Below are 18,119 nucleotides of genomic sequence, written 5' to 3'. Positions count from 1 at the left end.
GGGAACTGGAACTTGTTCCCGATAGCGTTTGCCAGTATGGAGTCGGAGATCATGAAATCATAAGAATTCTTTCTGACGAACTTACGGGCATATGTTGTTAGGGATGAGAATATTTACATCATATTTGATAGATCAAAAGGACTGATTGCTGTGATTAGGCATTTTGATGTTCAGTGGAGATCCATTTTCTGCATTTGGCACATCACAACTAATTTTTTTCAAGACTACAAGAATGTAGACTGGCAAAAACAAGTTGTGAAAATGGGTAAAATTTAGTTTGAACATATATTTTAAATGTTCTTAATACTTCCACAAATTAATTCAATAGTGTAACTTATCTTTTCTTAATACATACATAGCATATGAGCCAGAGTCATACCTTTTCAAGCAAAGGATGACCAAACTTGAGGGTGACATGCAAGGTGAAACAGATACTCCTTTCCGAGAGTGGTTGGGTACCATGGAGCCGTGGCAATAGGCTAAAAGTTTTGATGATGAGGCTTGATATGGTTATATGACCCCCAACTTAGTAGATGCGATTAACTCCATGTTGAAGCAAATACGACATCTTCCAATTTGATATATTTTCTCTACTACGTTCTACAAGCTAGAAACATTAATGCCAAGAATGAGGCTGAAACAAGTAAACCAGATAGAGGCGGGACATGTGTTTGTTGAAGAGGTTAGGAAGGAAATGGATGCGAACCGTCGGTGATGGAGGTTGATGAATTTAGAAATATATTCTCGACAGTTAGAAACTTTTCAAGTTATAGAGTCCAATGACCGTCGAGTCAGTATCCCACCTAGGTCCTACGAGTTGATTTCTGAAATAGACTGTACGATTGCAGGAAGTTCCAGTCACTTCGTTACCCCTGTGTGCATACCGTTCCAGTTTGTGCTCATGCCTTGTTCAATGCTGAACAATATATCAATAAGGTGTACACTCTCAAGTGCACATTATTTATTTGGGGAAATGAGTTCCCCGCCTTTTGTGATTTGTCTACATGGGAAGTGCCCTCATTGACTTTCAAGCTTGTCTTGGACAAGGGGTTATGTAGGAAGCCGAAAGGTCACCCTCAAGTCACTAAGATTCGTAATAAAATGGACATGAGGGAGAAAACCGATGACAAACTTTGTGACATGTGCAAAATATCTGGTCATAATCGGACTAAATGCTCATATCGAACCTACCATATTAGATAATCATCGCAATTAGGTAGAATATGAATTAATGTACTCCATGTTCAAGCTTGTAATAAAAATTTTATGATTATTGTCATATTTTCATATTTATATTTTGGTATGTATATTATTTTAAAAAAATCAAAAGTTTGTTAAAAGGAAATTAACCCAAAAGTTGTGTTCTAAAATAAAATCTTTGTGGTAAATACAAACTTGAAAATTAAGTAAAAAAAAATCAAGTAAATCATTTGCTATTATTTAATTAATACAAACTTGAAAATTTAAATTACAAACTACATGTAGTAAATATAATGTTACACGTTCTAAAACTGGTGGTTCGATGGTGTCATCATAGGGATAAACCGTTGTAGCACCCAGCGTTGGAGTTGAGGGTGCTCACGGATGTCATTTTTACCCTCACCCGGAACATCGTTCATGGCATATATTGGAAAACCTTGGGGTGTGCTAAATAAACTTGAAAAATCGTTCATGGCATCCATCGACAAACCTAGGATGGGTTTGGGCTGAAGGTATCAAACATTATCAATGGTCTCGGATCCGGATGATTTGAACTTGAACCAAGAATCTTCAACTGATATGCGTAGCCTGACAAGCCCAGAAAATAATTATCAACCTCCAAGTTTGGATGATAAGAACTACCCAGACTGTGAATAAGACCGTTTGGGTTTGGGCACTAGCTCCGTTTCAGGTGCAGGAGGCGAATGTGGCAGATGGTCCGAGAGGTACCCTAGTCTTTGCATGTGTAGAGAGACTAGCATCGTTTGCCCACCAAATAAAAAAGGTTTCCTACATGCCATGTACCAATATTGGTAATCCTTTGAAGGTCGCAAATCAAATGCATAAGTCATTCGAGGTCTCTGCCCAATCCAGTTGTTCCACAATAGAAGATATTATTCATGCTCTAATGCTCAATTTTTATCGTGCTTTCTCATTTTGTTAATTCCGTGTATAACCCCTAAACTCCGTGGAACATCCAGAATATGTTGGATGCACTCGAACTGTCGCAGTACTCGATCCCCATTATACCACTCAACTATCGAGAAATTCAGTAGGGGTATGTTAATGCACCACAAATGTGAGTGGATGTGTATATGACTTCCCGATGCTCGGAGAATTACTCCATCTACAAAAAAATTAAACTTGTCAAAACAAAATTTAAACTCCATTTACGAAAAAGTAATTACAACATTCTTGTTGTAATGGTTAAAGTTTATCACCTATTCATGAGTGGGAAGACATATGTTTGGTGAGTAACTAATGCCAAGAATGGCATCTTGTAAAGCGCCTAGGGCAGCAGCAATACCAAGCACCTGCCTATGTCCACGACACGGTGCTTTGTCGTTCGACAAAGCTCGCAGTACAATGTAGCTAGTACTGCTAAGCTCCAACTGTACAAACGGACTGCATATAAATCAAATAACAAAGGCAAGTACATCAAGTGGACCTTATTATTATTTGCATCTAGCATGAGTACACCCCCTATCATATGCATTATATATGCTTGAGCGGCGCACATCACCTCCCGCTCAGTGGCAGTACTCAGTAAATACTCGATATTCGCCTTCAATCATGAAAATGTCAAAGTCATTAATTTATTAGCACAATCATCGGGCGAGTGTCCTAGTAAGTTATAACAAAAGGTTGCCTGATCAGGCAATGTACTAACACCCATGACCACAATGCCTTCGATTGGGAGCCCGAGTTGCAATGCAACATCTTCCAGAGTGGTTGTGTACTCCCGAGACGACAAATGAAATGTATGGGTCTCCGGGCGCCACCGCTCGACTAAAGCGGAGATCAAGTCGTACTTCAAATCAAACATGTGGATCAATGCCGCTGATCTGAATCCAGATGCCTCCAAATATAGCATAAGATATTCATTTGGTAGATAGACCACACCATTGACACAACCCCTCAGTACACGGTATGAACCCTGATCATATTAAATTATCACAATAGTTAACACATCCCAATTAAATTACCACATAGTTAATATATCACAATTAAATAAAAAAGTCAATATTTACAAATTTTAATACCATCACATTAATCGTATTTGTTGTGTGATCATCTTCTCTAATCAAAGAAGTCATTTGGATATCTGCAGTTTCAAACAAAAATTTAATGTTTAAAATTTTCAATCATTAGCAAAACACATAAATATAATACAAAAGCATGCAAATCAAATTAATAGAAAAATAGTATTACAATAATATCATTACAAAAATACTAAACAATTTGGTTCACAAAAATAATTACCATTACAAAAATAAAATTTTATTTTATTATACATACGAAAAATTCAACATGCGATCTTTAAATCTAATTCATTCAAATAGCATTAAATAATAATTTTCAACACAAAATATATAAAACATGTAAAAAGTACCATTTTAGTAAATAATCTTATAGGCATATCATTTGAGGTATTAATTATTATTTTTGTATTATTGGAGTAAAAAACCACATCACATTTTGGCCACATCATTTCAATATATAATAATCTTCTTTATACAAATTAAATAAATAACAAAAAAACTCTCAAAAATTTTAAGTACATAAAAACAAAAAAATAATGTTAAAAAAACATACCTGCTCCTTTTTCCTAACACTCATTCTACAAAACAAACTATCAAAAAAAAAAACTCAATGGGAACATTGTTATTTGCATCTACTTAAAACAAAAAAATTAAAAAATAGAAACATACCTGAGTTTCTTTCAAACTCCCTTTCTTTCTTTCTTTTCCGTTTGTAAAATAAATCAAAATAAAATAAAAATAAAAATCAACACAAAGAACCATTTGTAAAATTTAAAAAAAAAACATTCATAACCTATAAAACAGAAAATACCTGCTTCTCCTTTCTTGGGTTTTTTACAATAATATTATAAAAAAATAAAAATTTACCAAAATATTATAACTTTTTTTATTTACCAAAATATATCAAAAAAACTTAAAAAAAACTGCAAAAAAAATTAGATCGATGTGACATTTAACTGGTCACGCCAATGGGATTGGCGGCACCAAAGGTGCCAAAACCATTGGCGGCACCAATGGTGCCAATACCATTGGCAGCAACAGTGTATATTAGGGGGGGTCGGTGGTGGGGGGACCAGAAGGAGAGGGAAAGAAAGAAAGAAAGAAAGAAAAAGAAGGAAAGAAAAGGAAAGGAGAAGAGAAAAAAAGAAAGAAAGAAGAAGAAAAGGAAAGGAGAAGAAAAAGAAAGAAAGAAGGAAAGAAAAGGAAAGGAGAAGAGGAAAAAGAAGAAGAAGAAGAGGGAAGGAAGGAAAAAAAGAAAAGAAAAGGTATTTTTTATAAATTTAATTTTTTTCTAATATTTGTGTGTTTAAAATTTATGTTACGTACATTATAGTTATTTTATTTTGTTTAGCATATATATTTTATGAAATATATTTAGAATGAAAAAATAATGGTATGTACATTATATGTTGAATAGGGTTTTTTTTATGAAATTTACTTAGAATTTGAAATTTAAATTTTAGGAAAATAGCATTAAAAGTAAAATGACAAAGAAGTATGTTTAAGAAAACATAAAATACGAAAAGAAAAATGGGAATTGTATATTTATCGAGAATAATAAAATGCGAATAAAAATGCGAAAAATGTACATGTAATAAATTTCAAACATAATAAATTGAAATAATGTAAAATTATAAAATAAAAATTACGATATTTTTAAAAATAATAAAATACGGATAAAAATACGAACAAATGGCAAGTAAGAGTGTATTAGTAAATTTTTTTAAAATTCAGAAATAAGTTATACAAATAATTGAAACAAAATGTCTTGAAATAATATAAAATAATAAAATACGAAAATAATATATTTTTTTGAAAGTAATAAAAATCGGAAAATAATAATACGACCAAAGGCGGGGAAAGGGTTTATTTCGGTTTTTACCAAAATATTACAAAAATAAAAAAAATACGAAAATATTATAAATTTTTTATTTACCGAATAATGGGTTTTACAAATATATTAAAAAATTAAAATAACCAAAATGTTATAAGTTTTTTTATTTACCAAAATATATATATATTTATTTACCAAAATATATAAAAAACACGCAAAAGAAAGGGTGATGGTTATTTTTTTACGAAAATTAATCTGAGCAAAGGCGAGGGGTAAGGGTTATTTTTACGAAAATTAATTTAAATAACACACTAGATTAATAAATTTCAAACATTATGCACTGGAATAATGTAAAGTTATAAATTTTGAAATTATGATATTTTTTAAAGGAATAAAATGCGGAGAAAAAAAATATGAATAAATGGCCGAAGTAAGATTTTTTTTACTAACTTATTTTTCAACTTGCAGGCATCGCAATGGCTGGATTGATTCGAAGCAATATTAGACACATATCTGATGCGGCTAATAACGCGGTATGATTTATTATTTGTTAATCAGGAGTTCTATTTATTTAAAAAGGATATACGCAGTATATACAAAGAAATTATGTTATCGTAATATTTTTCTGTAATTTAACACTATCAGGACTCGTTCTGAGTATTAAGGGGCCGCGTGAGTGTTTTAAAGATGGCTCCAGATGATCGATTGCTGCCGTATCTGGAGGTAGCCGGATTTGGGTCAGTAGCATTGATTCGGTCGTCCGACTTGCGCTTTGATTTATTATCTGTGCTAGTGGAACAGTGGCGTCCGGAGACTCATACTTTCCATTTTCCGTGCGGGGAGTGCACGGTGACCTTGGAGGATGTTGCAGTGCAGCTGGGGCTCCCAATTGACGGGAGTCCCGTAACGGGAGTATCGTCATTCACCGATCCGGCTGCAGTTTGCTATCAACTCCTAGGAGAGTCGCCAGAGGACGGCGACAAATATTTTTCCGGCATCAAATTTACATGGCTAAAAGCCAAAATTAGACAATTATCAGCGACCGCCACTGAAGGTGAGTTGATGTGGTTGCTCAAGTGTACATCATGCATATGATAGGGGCAGTACTCATGCCTGATGCAAACGGCGACTGTGTGCATTTGTCGTACCTGCCCCTGCTAGCTGATTTCTCCACTGCTAGGTCGTATAGCTGGGGTTCCGCCGTTCTAGCAACGCTCTACCGGGAGCTTTGTCGGGCGACAGAGCCGCAGGTTAAAGTCATCGGCGGATGCCTTATACTGCTGCAGTCGTGGGCGCTTTATTGGATGTCGTTTTTGGCACGAGTTAGTCACCAACCCTATCTGTATCCACTGCCACTCAGGTAATAAGACGCTAAATTGTCATTATTTGTAGTCATAATATATTGAGTAATTTACCAACCCTAAACCCTATACTATTTTTTGTAGGTGGACGACCCGTCCTGACATCGGGAAGTCGTCTGATGTCCCGATATACCACTTGAGGATTGAACAGCATGCCCGGGAAGGGGTAAGCTGCTATTCTAATATTCATGACATCTATTATATTTCTATATCTTAATTACATGTTATCGGTCTAACTTGTTACAATGTTATTACTCATGCAGTTTACATGGATGCCCTACCGGAGGTTGGAAATTACAAATGTCTTACCCTCGTCCGCAGTCGTTGATTCCCACATATGGTGTACTAACACATCGATTATAAATTTCAACGTTGTCGAGTGGTATCACGACGATCGGGTGCTTCGGTAGTTTGGCTACATCCAACCTATCTCGAATCCGCCGGCCCAGTTGGGGGATGATCACTGCTTGACAAAGAGAGGAAGAGTTCAATTGGACTGGGGAATTAAGCACCGGAAATACGTCGCACTATGGAACGATCGATTGCGCCGAATTCCTCAGATGGTTATGGTTACCTACCTGCAACCATCATTGGAGTATACACAATGGTACCATAGCTACGGGAAGCCGTATTTACTTGGAGGGCAATTGACTGTAATCCCCCCTATGTGCAGCAAGTTGGGGATCGACGCAGCAGCGTAGCTTTGGATCGATCCGTGCATATTATTCTCCGCAGCAGCAGAGCGAAAGCGGGACCCTGACCGAGATCCGGACAAGCACAGTCAAATGTGGATTCACATGGCTATCGTCCGGATTTGGTGGTCTGTGAATATTATCCGAGTTTCGCAGAGGGCGAATACACCTACGAGTTTGAACTGTTTGGATCCCCCTGGCTGTAGTACGGCATGCCCGGCCCGTCTGACACGTATCCGCAGCATTATGGGACTCATGATGGTTCAAGTTCGTCGACGGCAAACGAGTAACACGACCTTTCCTCTATGTTTTCCACGCCCCCATCTGCGGACGATGAGGATGTTAGTCGTCGCCCAGGCTGTGAGCGTCGACCTCCGCGTAGTTATACCCCCCGGACAACAGCATCGAACCATCAATTTTAGGGGTTTAGGGTACTTTTTGTATAAATTTAATATTTGTATTTTAATTATTGGTTACTTCTGAATTTTTTGTATAAATATCCATTATCCTATTTTTTCATTATATTAAAGCTCAATCGAATTATGAATGCCTATATTTTCGCTATAATCTTAATAATTCCAAATGCGCACATGGTATTTTATAACTTAATCTGCAAACAATTTGGATATAATTTAAGCGTAAGCATTAGCCGAGCAAAAAAAATTATTATTAATAAAATTACCTTTTATAACAATATACATAAAAATTTGGATACAATTAGCTCAATTTTGACCCGATTCCGACGACTGCCCAACATGAAAGTTTCAGTTAGGGCATTTGTTCTGGCTATGACCACTTAACCTGCATATTCCACAATGCTTTTCGTCAGATTTCTCCCTAATGTCCATCTCATTACGGATTCTGCTTGACTGCGGACGACCCCTTGGATTCCTCCGTAGCCCTCTATCTGGGACAAGCTCGAAAGTGATCAGCGGCACCTCCCACGTAGATAGGTCCGGCAGGATGGGGAACTCATTCTCCCAGACACGCAATGTGCGCTCTAGCGTGTACACATCATCAACATATTGTTCAGCATCAATGTTGACTTTAGTACACACTGCCACGACATGCGCACAGGGATAATGAAGTGTTTCGAACTTTTTGCACTCACACCGTCTGTTCCGAAGATCAACTCCGTAGGACCTAGGTCGACGACCGATGTTCTCAGTAACTCGAAACATTTCCAGCCGTCGTGAATATATTTCCACGCTCATTGACCTCGCCAACCGACGGTTTACGACCATTGCATCCCGGATATGTTCGACAAACACATGTCCCGCCTGAATCTGGTCGACTTGCTGCTGACCCATTCTTGGCATCAAAGTAGCGAGCCCATAGAAAGTAGCAGAAAATACCGATGCAATCGGAAGATGACGTGTTTTCAACAAGACAGCATTGATCCCTTCCACTAAGTTTGTAGTCATGTGGCCATAACGAAAGCCCTTGTCAAAACTTTGAGCCCACTGCCACGGCTCCATTGTGCGCAACCATTCTCGGAAAGATGTGTTTGTCTGCCCCTCCATGTCACTCTCAAGTCGGATCATTCTTTGCCGGAAAATATGTGGTTCTAACACGTACGCTGCATACGAAAAATAAGTTCTAGTAAGTCGATAACATCAAACATTACAACTTATATTGAAAAGATAAGGTTATCATTTACCCATTGCCACGACTTGTCTCTTCCAGTCTGCATTCTTATAATCTTTATGGAAGTTAGACGCAATGTGACGAATGTAGTAAACGGATCTCCACGGCACACCGGAACGCCTAATAGCTGCAATTAAACCCTTCCCTCTATCGGAGATGATGCAAATGTTATCGTTCCTAATAACATACCTTCGCAGATTTGTGAGGAAGAATTCCCAAGACTCCATGTTCTCTTTATCTACGATAGCAAATGCTATCGGAACGCGTTCATATCGTCTTGAGCAAGCGCAAGAAGCGATGTCGTGTATATTTTCCATACAGCCAGGTCCCATCCACCTGCACAAGTGGCTTGTAGTGGGGAAATGCCCGCACACATGGATCGAACGTCTAGAACATCCGATGGAAAATCCTTTTTGCCGGATGTAACTGGTCATCCAGGCCGTAATATGGACTTGTTTGCAACTCAATCACAGTCCCCGGTACGTACTCCTGCATAGCAGCTATCCAACCTTGAAGCTCATTATACGACGAATCGTAATCTCCATACAGTTGCTCCATCGCCATTTGTTTAACTATCCATGCCTTCCGATATGAGACTCGATACTGGAATCGTGCTTACATTTCCGCAATGAGTACCGAAACTTTAATGGTCGGCATGTCCTTCACCATTGGCATGATACACGTACAAATAGTTTTCGAATCAAGTTTTCCATGATCTTCTGTCATACGTGTTGATGTGCATGTATGAGGACCAACAAATTTTCATATTTCCCACATCTGAGAACTTCTAATGAATGCAGCTCGTACCCGCCAATTTTAGCCTTCCGCTGCCTTCCAACACTCCCCAACATATATTGTCGGAGTAGACACGGAGACTTTATAATCCACCGATATCTTCATCTTTGTCTCGTTTAATGGCATATCGCACTCTTCTTTCTGGTGAATCTACGGCCTATGAATAACTCATCATCATTAGATGTTATGGCCACCCGTGAGAATGAACTATTTGTGGTACTCGAAACTTCGGATACATCTGTTGCGTCGGGGTCTATGAGCGACATGTGTGGCCCAGATTATTGTGTATCTGTCGCGCATCGCTCCCCGATCGAAGAAGCGTTAATTCCTTCATCGTTGTTGACATCTTCAGCGTCAATATCATCAGGTACATTATCCACATCGGGATCAGCGTCACTATCGACCTCTTCATCCCAATGATCGCCACCACCTTCTTCTTCGCTTGTACCTTCTTCTTTACCACCAACCATGTCAACATCGGGTGTAATATTCAGGTCGATACCGATCCCACCCATAGTTGATTCACTATCAACATATGATATTGGAGCCACCATCCGTGGTTCTTCAGCCCCGTCTTCTTCATCAGATGCATTTTGCTCCATACCGACTAACTCAGCAAATAAGTGAATCGGTGCATTCTTCTCACTCCCATTCCCACAGTAGAGATCGATCATTGTCTCCATGTCTTCGTCGTCTACAAGTTCCATTTTAACGAATTTTACCGGATTTGTCGAAACTAGAAACTTGTAGAAAATTTTTGATATCCTTATCCCACAACGTCTATGGATTTTTGCATTAATCCTTGCCTTCATTTCATTGAACGATACATTTCTATTAAATCTCATTGCTATTTGTTGCCGACATTCAAATACACATCCAACACTTGTTGTCAATATGACTCCATCGAAATAAACGCATACAAAAAACTTAGCATCCATCTTCAATTTTTAATCTGTAAAAAAAAATCTCATAAAAATTCTCGAACGGTAACTAAATTACTTAAAAAAAATTTTATACTCAAAATAATACACAAAATAATACACACTAAAATTATTAATTTTACTACAAATAATAACTAACTAACTAACTATAATAATAATACTAGTTTTTACTAACTAGTTTATTTTAAGTAAATAAAAATAATAAGTAACCATAATAATAATACTAGTTTTTTGCTAACAATAATATTACTAAGTTATATCTTAATACATTAATAACATCTTAATACTAACAACAACAACAACAACAACAACAACAACAACAACAACAACAATAATAATAATAATACTAACTTATACTATTATTTTGAGTTTTATTAATCTTAATAACTAAACTAAAACAAAAATATTACAAAATATACAAAATAATAACAACAATGTAATCAATTATTTTTAAAAAAATACCTTCTTTTTCTCCTCTTTTTCTCTCTTTTTCTCTTCTTTTCCGTAACAACTCTTCTTCTTCTTTTTCTTTTGATTTTTCTCTCTTCAACTGGACAGATGTCATATTTATAATACGAGTAGTGCCGCCAATTAGTTTGGCACCATTGGTGCCGCCAATGGTATTGGCACCATTGGTGCCGCCAATCCCATTGGCGTGACCAGTAAAATGTCACATCGATCAGACTTTTTTTTGCAAGTTTTTTTAAAGTTTTTTTTGATATATTTTGGTAAATAAAAAAATATATTTTGATAAATAAAAAAAAGTTATAGTATTTTGGTAAATTTTGATTTTTTTATTATAATATTATTGTAAAAAACCCTCCTTTCTTTCTTCCCGCTCTACAAAAGGAATTTTTTTATCCCAAGCACAAACCCCACATAGATATACATGCTTAAATGAAACAAAAATTGGAGCTGAAAGCCAATTCTCGAGGGTCAAAAACACTAACCCATGATCGATTGGTCTTGTCCGCCGCAGGCAGTTAGTGAACAATAGTGGTGCCGCCACCCGACAATCCTTCACCCCTACTTGCCACATTATAAGTCCCCATAAAATACCCCTTAAATTTATTATTTTTTACGTGACGTATATGACCTCTTTTTTTACCGGTTCTTTCATAACCCGGATATTAGTGTCGTCTTTCTTCCTCCCTCCACCTTTTAAATATATATATTTAATACTTAGAAAAAATTGTAGTGTCTGCCTCCTTCATGCCCTCCACTTATGTACACTATTGAAAATATATCATTTTGATAAATAATGGTATTGACATACCATTTACGTATTTAAATATTAAATTTACATTATCAAATAAAAAACCCAAACAATTACATAATAAAAATAGAATAATGAAATGGACGAAAATCTGAAATATAACCAAAATATTACACTTTCCTTTTAAATCTGCCATTCATATAAAAACAATATATAAAAATAACATTTTCTATAAATATATTTTTACACCATTTTATTTCCTTTTACATTTAGTGGATTAATATTTTCTTTTTTCGATATAATCTTATATTTTCATCTATTTTATATGATTGATATATTTCTATTTTATTTATTTTCTTTTTATATTATTTTGCATTTCATTTATTTCATTTGCATTTAGAATTTTGATTAAACAAGTAACGAATTATAAATTTAAAAAACACGAATCGGGTTGCGCCATACACTTAAAAGAATACAGAATAGTGATGTATTTGGCGAATCAAATATCATGGTCTAATAAGGAACCTTTTGGATTTATTGATAATTTTTTAAAAGATTTCTTCAAAAATGTTTCATAAACTCCTCAATTATATCGAGTAGATCTGATTGTTGTGAGAATTCTTAGTTCATGAGTTGTAGGTGTACCTGTTGTATTTGCTTCTCCTAATGGTTGGTTGAGTAATAAAAAAAATGTATTTTTTGGTACATCTTTATGGATTGGATTAGTTTTTCTAGTGTGTATCGTTGATTCTCTTATTTTTTGAATCTATCCATTTTGGATATGAAAATGACCCATCTCACGAATTTTTCAGATTTTGAGACACATTCAATGATATAAAAGTATAAGTTGTCAAAATAAAAATAAAATAACCATAATAACAAATTAGAGATGGGGATCAGTCAAACTTCTATAATTTGTAATGTAACTTGAATGAAATAAATAGAATTTGAAAGATGAATGAAAAGAAAACAATAAAATCGAAATCATAATAAAAATGAAATTCTAAATTATTAAATTAATAATTTATTTTAATTATACTTAAATAAAATTATTAAAATTTCTATTTAAATTAAATTAAATAATAAATTCTAAATATACTAAATCTAAATAATAACTAAATAAAAATAAAAATTTAAATAATATTTAAATCAAATAGTAATAACATATATAATAATATTATAAGAATAGTATAATAATAGATAGAATAATAAAATAAATAATATAGAAATATAGATTTCTATATCGAAATATATTAATATAAATATTATTAATTCTTGACATTAATAACAAATAACAATAATTGATAATAACTTGTAATTTGATTAATTAATAGCATTTGGATTGTTAGATAATTTCGATTCTTAATTGGTTTAGAAGTGGAATTTGATAAAATCACCCTAACTGAAGAAAGTATTTATCCTAGCTCTCATCTGAATATAAGATTAAAAATAATATTAAAATAAAACCTCACTAACAATAATAATTTCATCTTTCAAGAAAAAAACCTTCAAAATTCGTATACAAATGTCCACTACCCCGTCCTAATTAAATTGGTTGCATATAATTTCATACAACACACTGATCAACGATGGAATCTTTCTTTCCTTGATCTTCTTTTCTCTGATATGTTAGTCTGTCCCCAACTCCCTCATTATTTTAACAAGGCGGCTATCTTTTACCAGATTTTTAGCCAACATAAAATCCTCAGGAACAAACATCTGACCGACGATGTTGAAGATGGGTCTTCTTTCTCTCTTTTTTCACTTTCTTTTCCTCTCCATTTCCAGTAAGAGCTCTCTCTAAACGCCCAAAATGGAACACTCATATTTACATTTTTTTGGGTGACTAATGTATCTTCCTTCATCTGGTTTTTTGGTTGTTTTGATATTTGGTTTTCAGGCGGTGAGATCTCAAGCCAAGTGGGAATAAACTACGGCCAGCTTGGGGACAATCTACCGTCTCCGGAAAAGTCAGTTAAGCTAATCCAATCCATTGGAGCTAATCGCGTCAAAATCTACGATGCAAATCCCGACATCCTTAATGCTCTCAGAGGCACAGATCTGCAAGTCTCGATCATGGTCCCAAACCAACACTTAACCAACATCTCCACAAACCAAAAACTAGCTGATTCTTGGATTCAATCCAACGTTCTCCCTTTTTACCCCAAAGTCAAAATCCGATACCTCCTCGTCGGCAACGAAGTCATCAGCAGTTCCCCTAAAGAAATCTGGTACAGCATCGTACCAGCCATGCGTAAAATAAAAAATGCCTTAAACACCCACAGGCTCAACAAAATCAAAGTCGGCACCTCAATGGCAATGGATGTCCTGGAATCATCGTTTCCACCATCCAACGGCACGTTCCGGTCTGACATCGCCGATCCGATAGTTAAACCAATGTTGCAGTTTTTAAGCCGGACCAAGTCTTTCTATTTCCTCGATGTTTACCCTTATTTTCCTTGGTCCACCGACTCCAATAACATTAACCTCGATTACGCGCTTTTCGTATCCCGAACGATAAAATACACCGACCCGGTTTCCAATCTAACCTACAGTAATTTGTTTGACCAGATGGTTGACTCCGTTATTTTCGCAATGGAAAAACTCGGGTATCCGGATGTTCGGATCTGGATAGCGGAAACAGGTTGGCCCAATGCCGGCGATATCGATCAAATAGGAGCCAACATTTACAATGCCGCTACTTACAACAGAAATGTTATCAAGAAACTAACTGCCAAGCCTCCAGTTGGAACTCCGGCCCGACCGGGACGGGTTCTACCGTCTTTCATATTCGCTCTTTATAATGAGAACCAGAAGCCAGGTCCGGGAACGGAGCGGCACTTCGGGTTATTATATCCAAATGGGTCCAACGTGTATGGGATCGATTTGAGTGGGAAGACTCCGGATTCGGCGTACGAGCCGTTGCCAAAGCCAACAAACGACGAGCCGTATAAGGGGAAGGTTTGGTGCGTGGCGGCTAGAAGAGTCAATGCGAGCGAGTTGGGTTCAGCATTATCGTACGCATGTTCGCAAGGGAATAAGACTTGTGACCCGATTCAATCCGGAAAAGAATGCTTCAAACCCGATTCGTTGGTTTGGCATGCTAGCTACGCCTTTAGCTCTTATTGGTCGCAGTTCAAGAAGACCGGTGCGACCTGTTATTTTAACGGCTTGGCTACTCCAACGGCCAAAGATCCAAGTAAGTTTTAAATTCTTCATTTAACAAATAAAATATATTTTACACACTAAATTATCGTCTAAAATGTGGTTAAGAGTACCCTTTAATCTTCGCACTATATAATAGGCCTATTAAATTAGCCCTTTTCAAACAAACCTTTCTTTTTTCGGTTTTAATGGTGTATTTATATATTTTTCAGGTTTTGGGCGCTGTAAGTTTCCAAGTGTGACCCTTTGAAGTTCTCTAGTAAGTCGTCAGGGGAGTGATTTGGGTCCCCCTTTCATTCATTTTTATGTAGAGGGTAACTTTTTGGCTGGCTGTCGGCACACAAACAAACCTCTCTTCTCTAGTTCAATCTTCATCAAGTAAAATGGGCACCCAAATCACTTTGTATTGCGCTGTAGTTTTATTTATTATATCAATCACTCATTTGTTTGGTCGGTGACAATAGAGTACTTTATTGAAATTTAATTGTTTGCTCTGCCCTCTATTAATCTGATTGATAAATTTTCATTTCAACAACGGCTAATTGTCCTTTTTGTTGCCTTGATTCCCTTTCTAATTGTGGCTCAACAAAACCCATCCCCGGAGATTTTTCTTTTTCATGATAGAAAATTTGAAACAGGATAAGAAATGAGAAAAAAAGGCTAAATTCACGAGTTTTCAAATTTTGGTACCAATTTTCATAACTCGTTGCTTCGGCTAAAGATTAAAAAACCCACAAAGCATATATGATATAAAAGTGGCCTAAAAGCAGCTTTTACTATTTGAAAATGACAAGTCCATTTAGGAGGAATCTTGCCTGGGTTGGGTGTTGTTGTTTCACCTAAAAACTTAGAAAAGTGACATGACGTGCACATGGATGCAATGTGGTCTGTTGTCAGCGTATGCAACGAGTTGTACCAAAATACAAAGTATTCTTCCTTTTTTAGGACTTTTTTTTTATCGGCACCTTCTTCGTTTTGGTCCCGAGAGTGAGATCTGATGTTTAAATTAAATGGCACGAAGCAAAGTTTCATGGCCCGACAGACTTCCGGTTGTGTCAAAAGATTCATCGATCCCATTATAGTAGTTCTTTTGGGAAAAAATCTGTATAAATTTGGATGACTTATGTCGGGTTAAATAATAATTTTACAAAAAATCAGATCAAATTCAAATATTTTTTATTCATATTTTGAATCCAGTAAAATACAAAATAAAAATAAGGGTTAACTCGTTTTTTAACCATTCTCAAATTTTTTTTCTCAAACAATTTTCTAGAACTTATATTTTATTTAATTTCTGTTAAATATAGAGCTGATAAGTGATAAGGCAAATGAAAAGCAAATGCAATGGTAGACAAAGTCTTACTGTCACAAAGCTAAAACTTTAGTCTCGCAATCTGTGCGACATTAAGCGATTTTCTTCGCTTCAAATGCGTCTAAGTTAGCTTAACTCTCACAAAATGAGAATTCTCGATAGAAATTTTCTTAATGCACCAAAAATAAAGCGGAAACAACTCAAAGACAAAAGAAAGATCGAAAGAACAGAATAGTCATAGAAAAGCAACACCCAAAAGGTGTTTGAGTAAATGCTCTCAATTAAGTATTCACTATTAAAGAATGTAATACAATGGTTGATTACAAATGAGGGGAAACCCTTTATTTATAGTTTAATTCCCTCAAATCCAACGGTACAACTAGTTTTACATCGACGGACGATATCAAAGCATATCTACAATTAAGGGATTTACATAATCCCCAAGATTACTAAATCAAATCTTATAAGATTACAAATATAACAAGATTACTTTCCCTATTTACCAAGGTAGCCCTAATTTACCAAAAGTGCTTCGTTAGGCCCCTGAGGCTTCAAGTAGATGGGCTTTGTCACTTTTTCCTCGTATCGAGGATGTTCAAGTGGGTCAAATGAGCCCCATTTAATAGATTGATCTCAATGGGATGTCCTTTGTGCAATGGTCACGGGCTTTGAACCGTAGCCCATGACATTCTCCCCCACCTATTTTCGTAACGCCCTCATTGCATCCTCGACATGACATTGATTTGACTCGCCTTTGAACTTTCTCAACGCCTTGGCCCCTTCCCGACTAGTCTCTTTATTGGGTAGTCCCACACATCGGAACCTTTGCCTCGACTGTCGTTGTCGCCTACATTGAATCGTTTCGTGTTGGATCTGGTGTCCTAAGTGTAGTATTTTCGTCAATATACACTTGTAATTTTTTCGAATAGATTGATTAATAAAATTATTCATAAATTGCATTAATACTTTGTATAATGTCCTCATATGATTTTTGAACGCAAAGCAAAATGGAAGAAAATATTTCTCATTGGTTGTTTAATGTTTAACTGATACTAAACAGTATTACGTGGTTGGATCGTAATATGAAAAGATAACTTATATTAGTAGACAAACCTAAGCATGTCCTTATTTTAATAAAAAATGAGCAAACTGGAACGGCGAAAATGTGCAAGTGTACACAATCGTAGCAAGTAGTAAAGTGATAAGTATTGTCGAGTTATCGTATCAATAGGGACTGTGCAAGCGAATATTTATGAAATGTAAAATTTAACAATTTGGTGGAGGAAAAATATGTTGATTTGAAGACGTGTTATAAAAACTAAAAATTAACTAAGTGATTAACTAAGAAAATAAAAAGTAAAAATTTCAATGCATGATTTCAAAAACTGAGTTTAATCAAGATGACATAAATATGTTAGAACAATTTTATTATTTAACTTAGAATAATTAAAGTTGTGTTCATGTTGTTATGAATAATTTCACGACACTCAATAAATTGCTAACTCGCACATACTTACCTATTAGAACCTATTAATCTATTGATCATATCTCTATGTCAATTCAACTGATTAATCAAATTTTAATAAACAAATAAAAGATTACGTGAGGTAACAATATATCTCTATTTGAAACAATTTAATCACAATAATCTTGCAAGTTATGCAAGGCTAATGTATTGTTTAATATCGTCACTAATTTAAACCACCACTACCATAGAAGATTAAACATGCACCAATTAAATATTGTGTTAATTAATTACAATTTCAATCATTTTAAATAATTAATTCAATTTTACCTTACAATTAAAATGAAAGCATAACATAAGTATGATTTTATTTAATTGAACAATTTACTAAGACTTAATAACAACATAAACACATTTTTAATAATCTAAGCGGACAAAATGCAATTAAT

General features: G+C 35.4%; 2 protein-coding genes across 2 annotated transcripts; both read left to right on the top strand.

The window, feature by feature from the left end:
• Positions 1-5,763: 5,763 nt before the first annotated feature.
• Positions 5,764-7,265, top strand: LOC105784646 (protein MAINTENANCE OF MERISTEMS-like). Its single transcript, XM_052633877.1, has 5 exons — positions 5,764-6,130; positions 6,175-6,436; positions 6,522-6,603; positions 6,701-6,779; positions 7,111-7,265. Exons 1-5 carry the CDS (start codon positions 5,764-5,766, stop codon positions 7,263-7,265), a joined length of 945 nt encoding a protein of 314 aa, XP_052489837.1.
• A 5,965-nt stretch (positions 7,266-13,230) lies between these two features.
• LOC105784684 (probable glucan endo-1,3-beta-glucosidase A6) lies at positions 13,231-15,428 on the top strand. The gene is made up of 3 exons (XM_012610598.2): positions 13,231-13,515; positions 13,629-14,927; positions 15,106-15,428. Exons 1-3 carry the CDS (start codon positions 13,458-13,460, stop codon positions 15,141-15,143), a joined length of 1,395 nt encoding a protein of 464 aa, XP_012466052.1. The 5' UTR covers positions 13,231-13,457; the 3' UTR covers positions 15,144-15,428.
• Positions 15,429-18,119: the final 2,691 nt, after the last annotated feature.

This window comes from Gossypium raimondii, chromosome 7 (assembly GCF_025698545.1).
Source record: "Gossypium raimondii isolate GPD5lz chromosome 7, ASM2569854v1, whole genome shotgun sequence".
NCBI classification, from domain to species: Eukaryota; Viridiplantae; Streptophyta; class Magnoliopsida; order Malvales; family Malvaceae; genus Gossypium; species Gossypium raimondii.
This window is presented reverse-complemented; position numbering and strand designations above follow the sequence as displayed.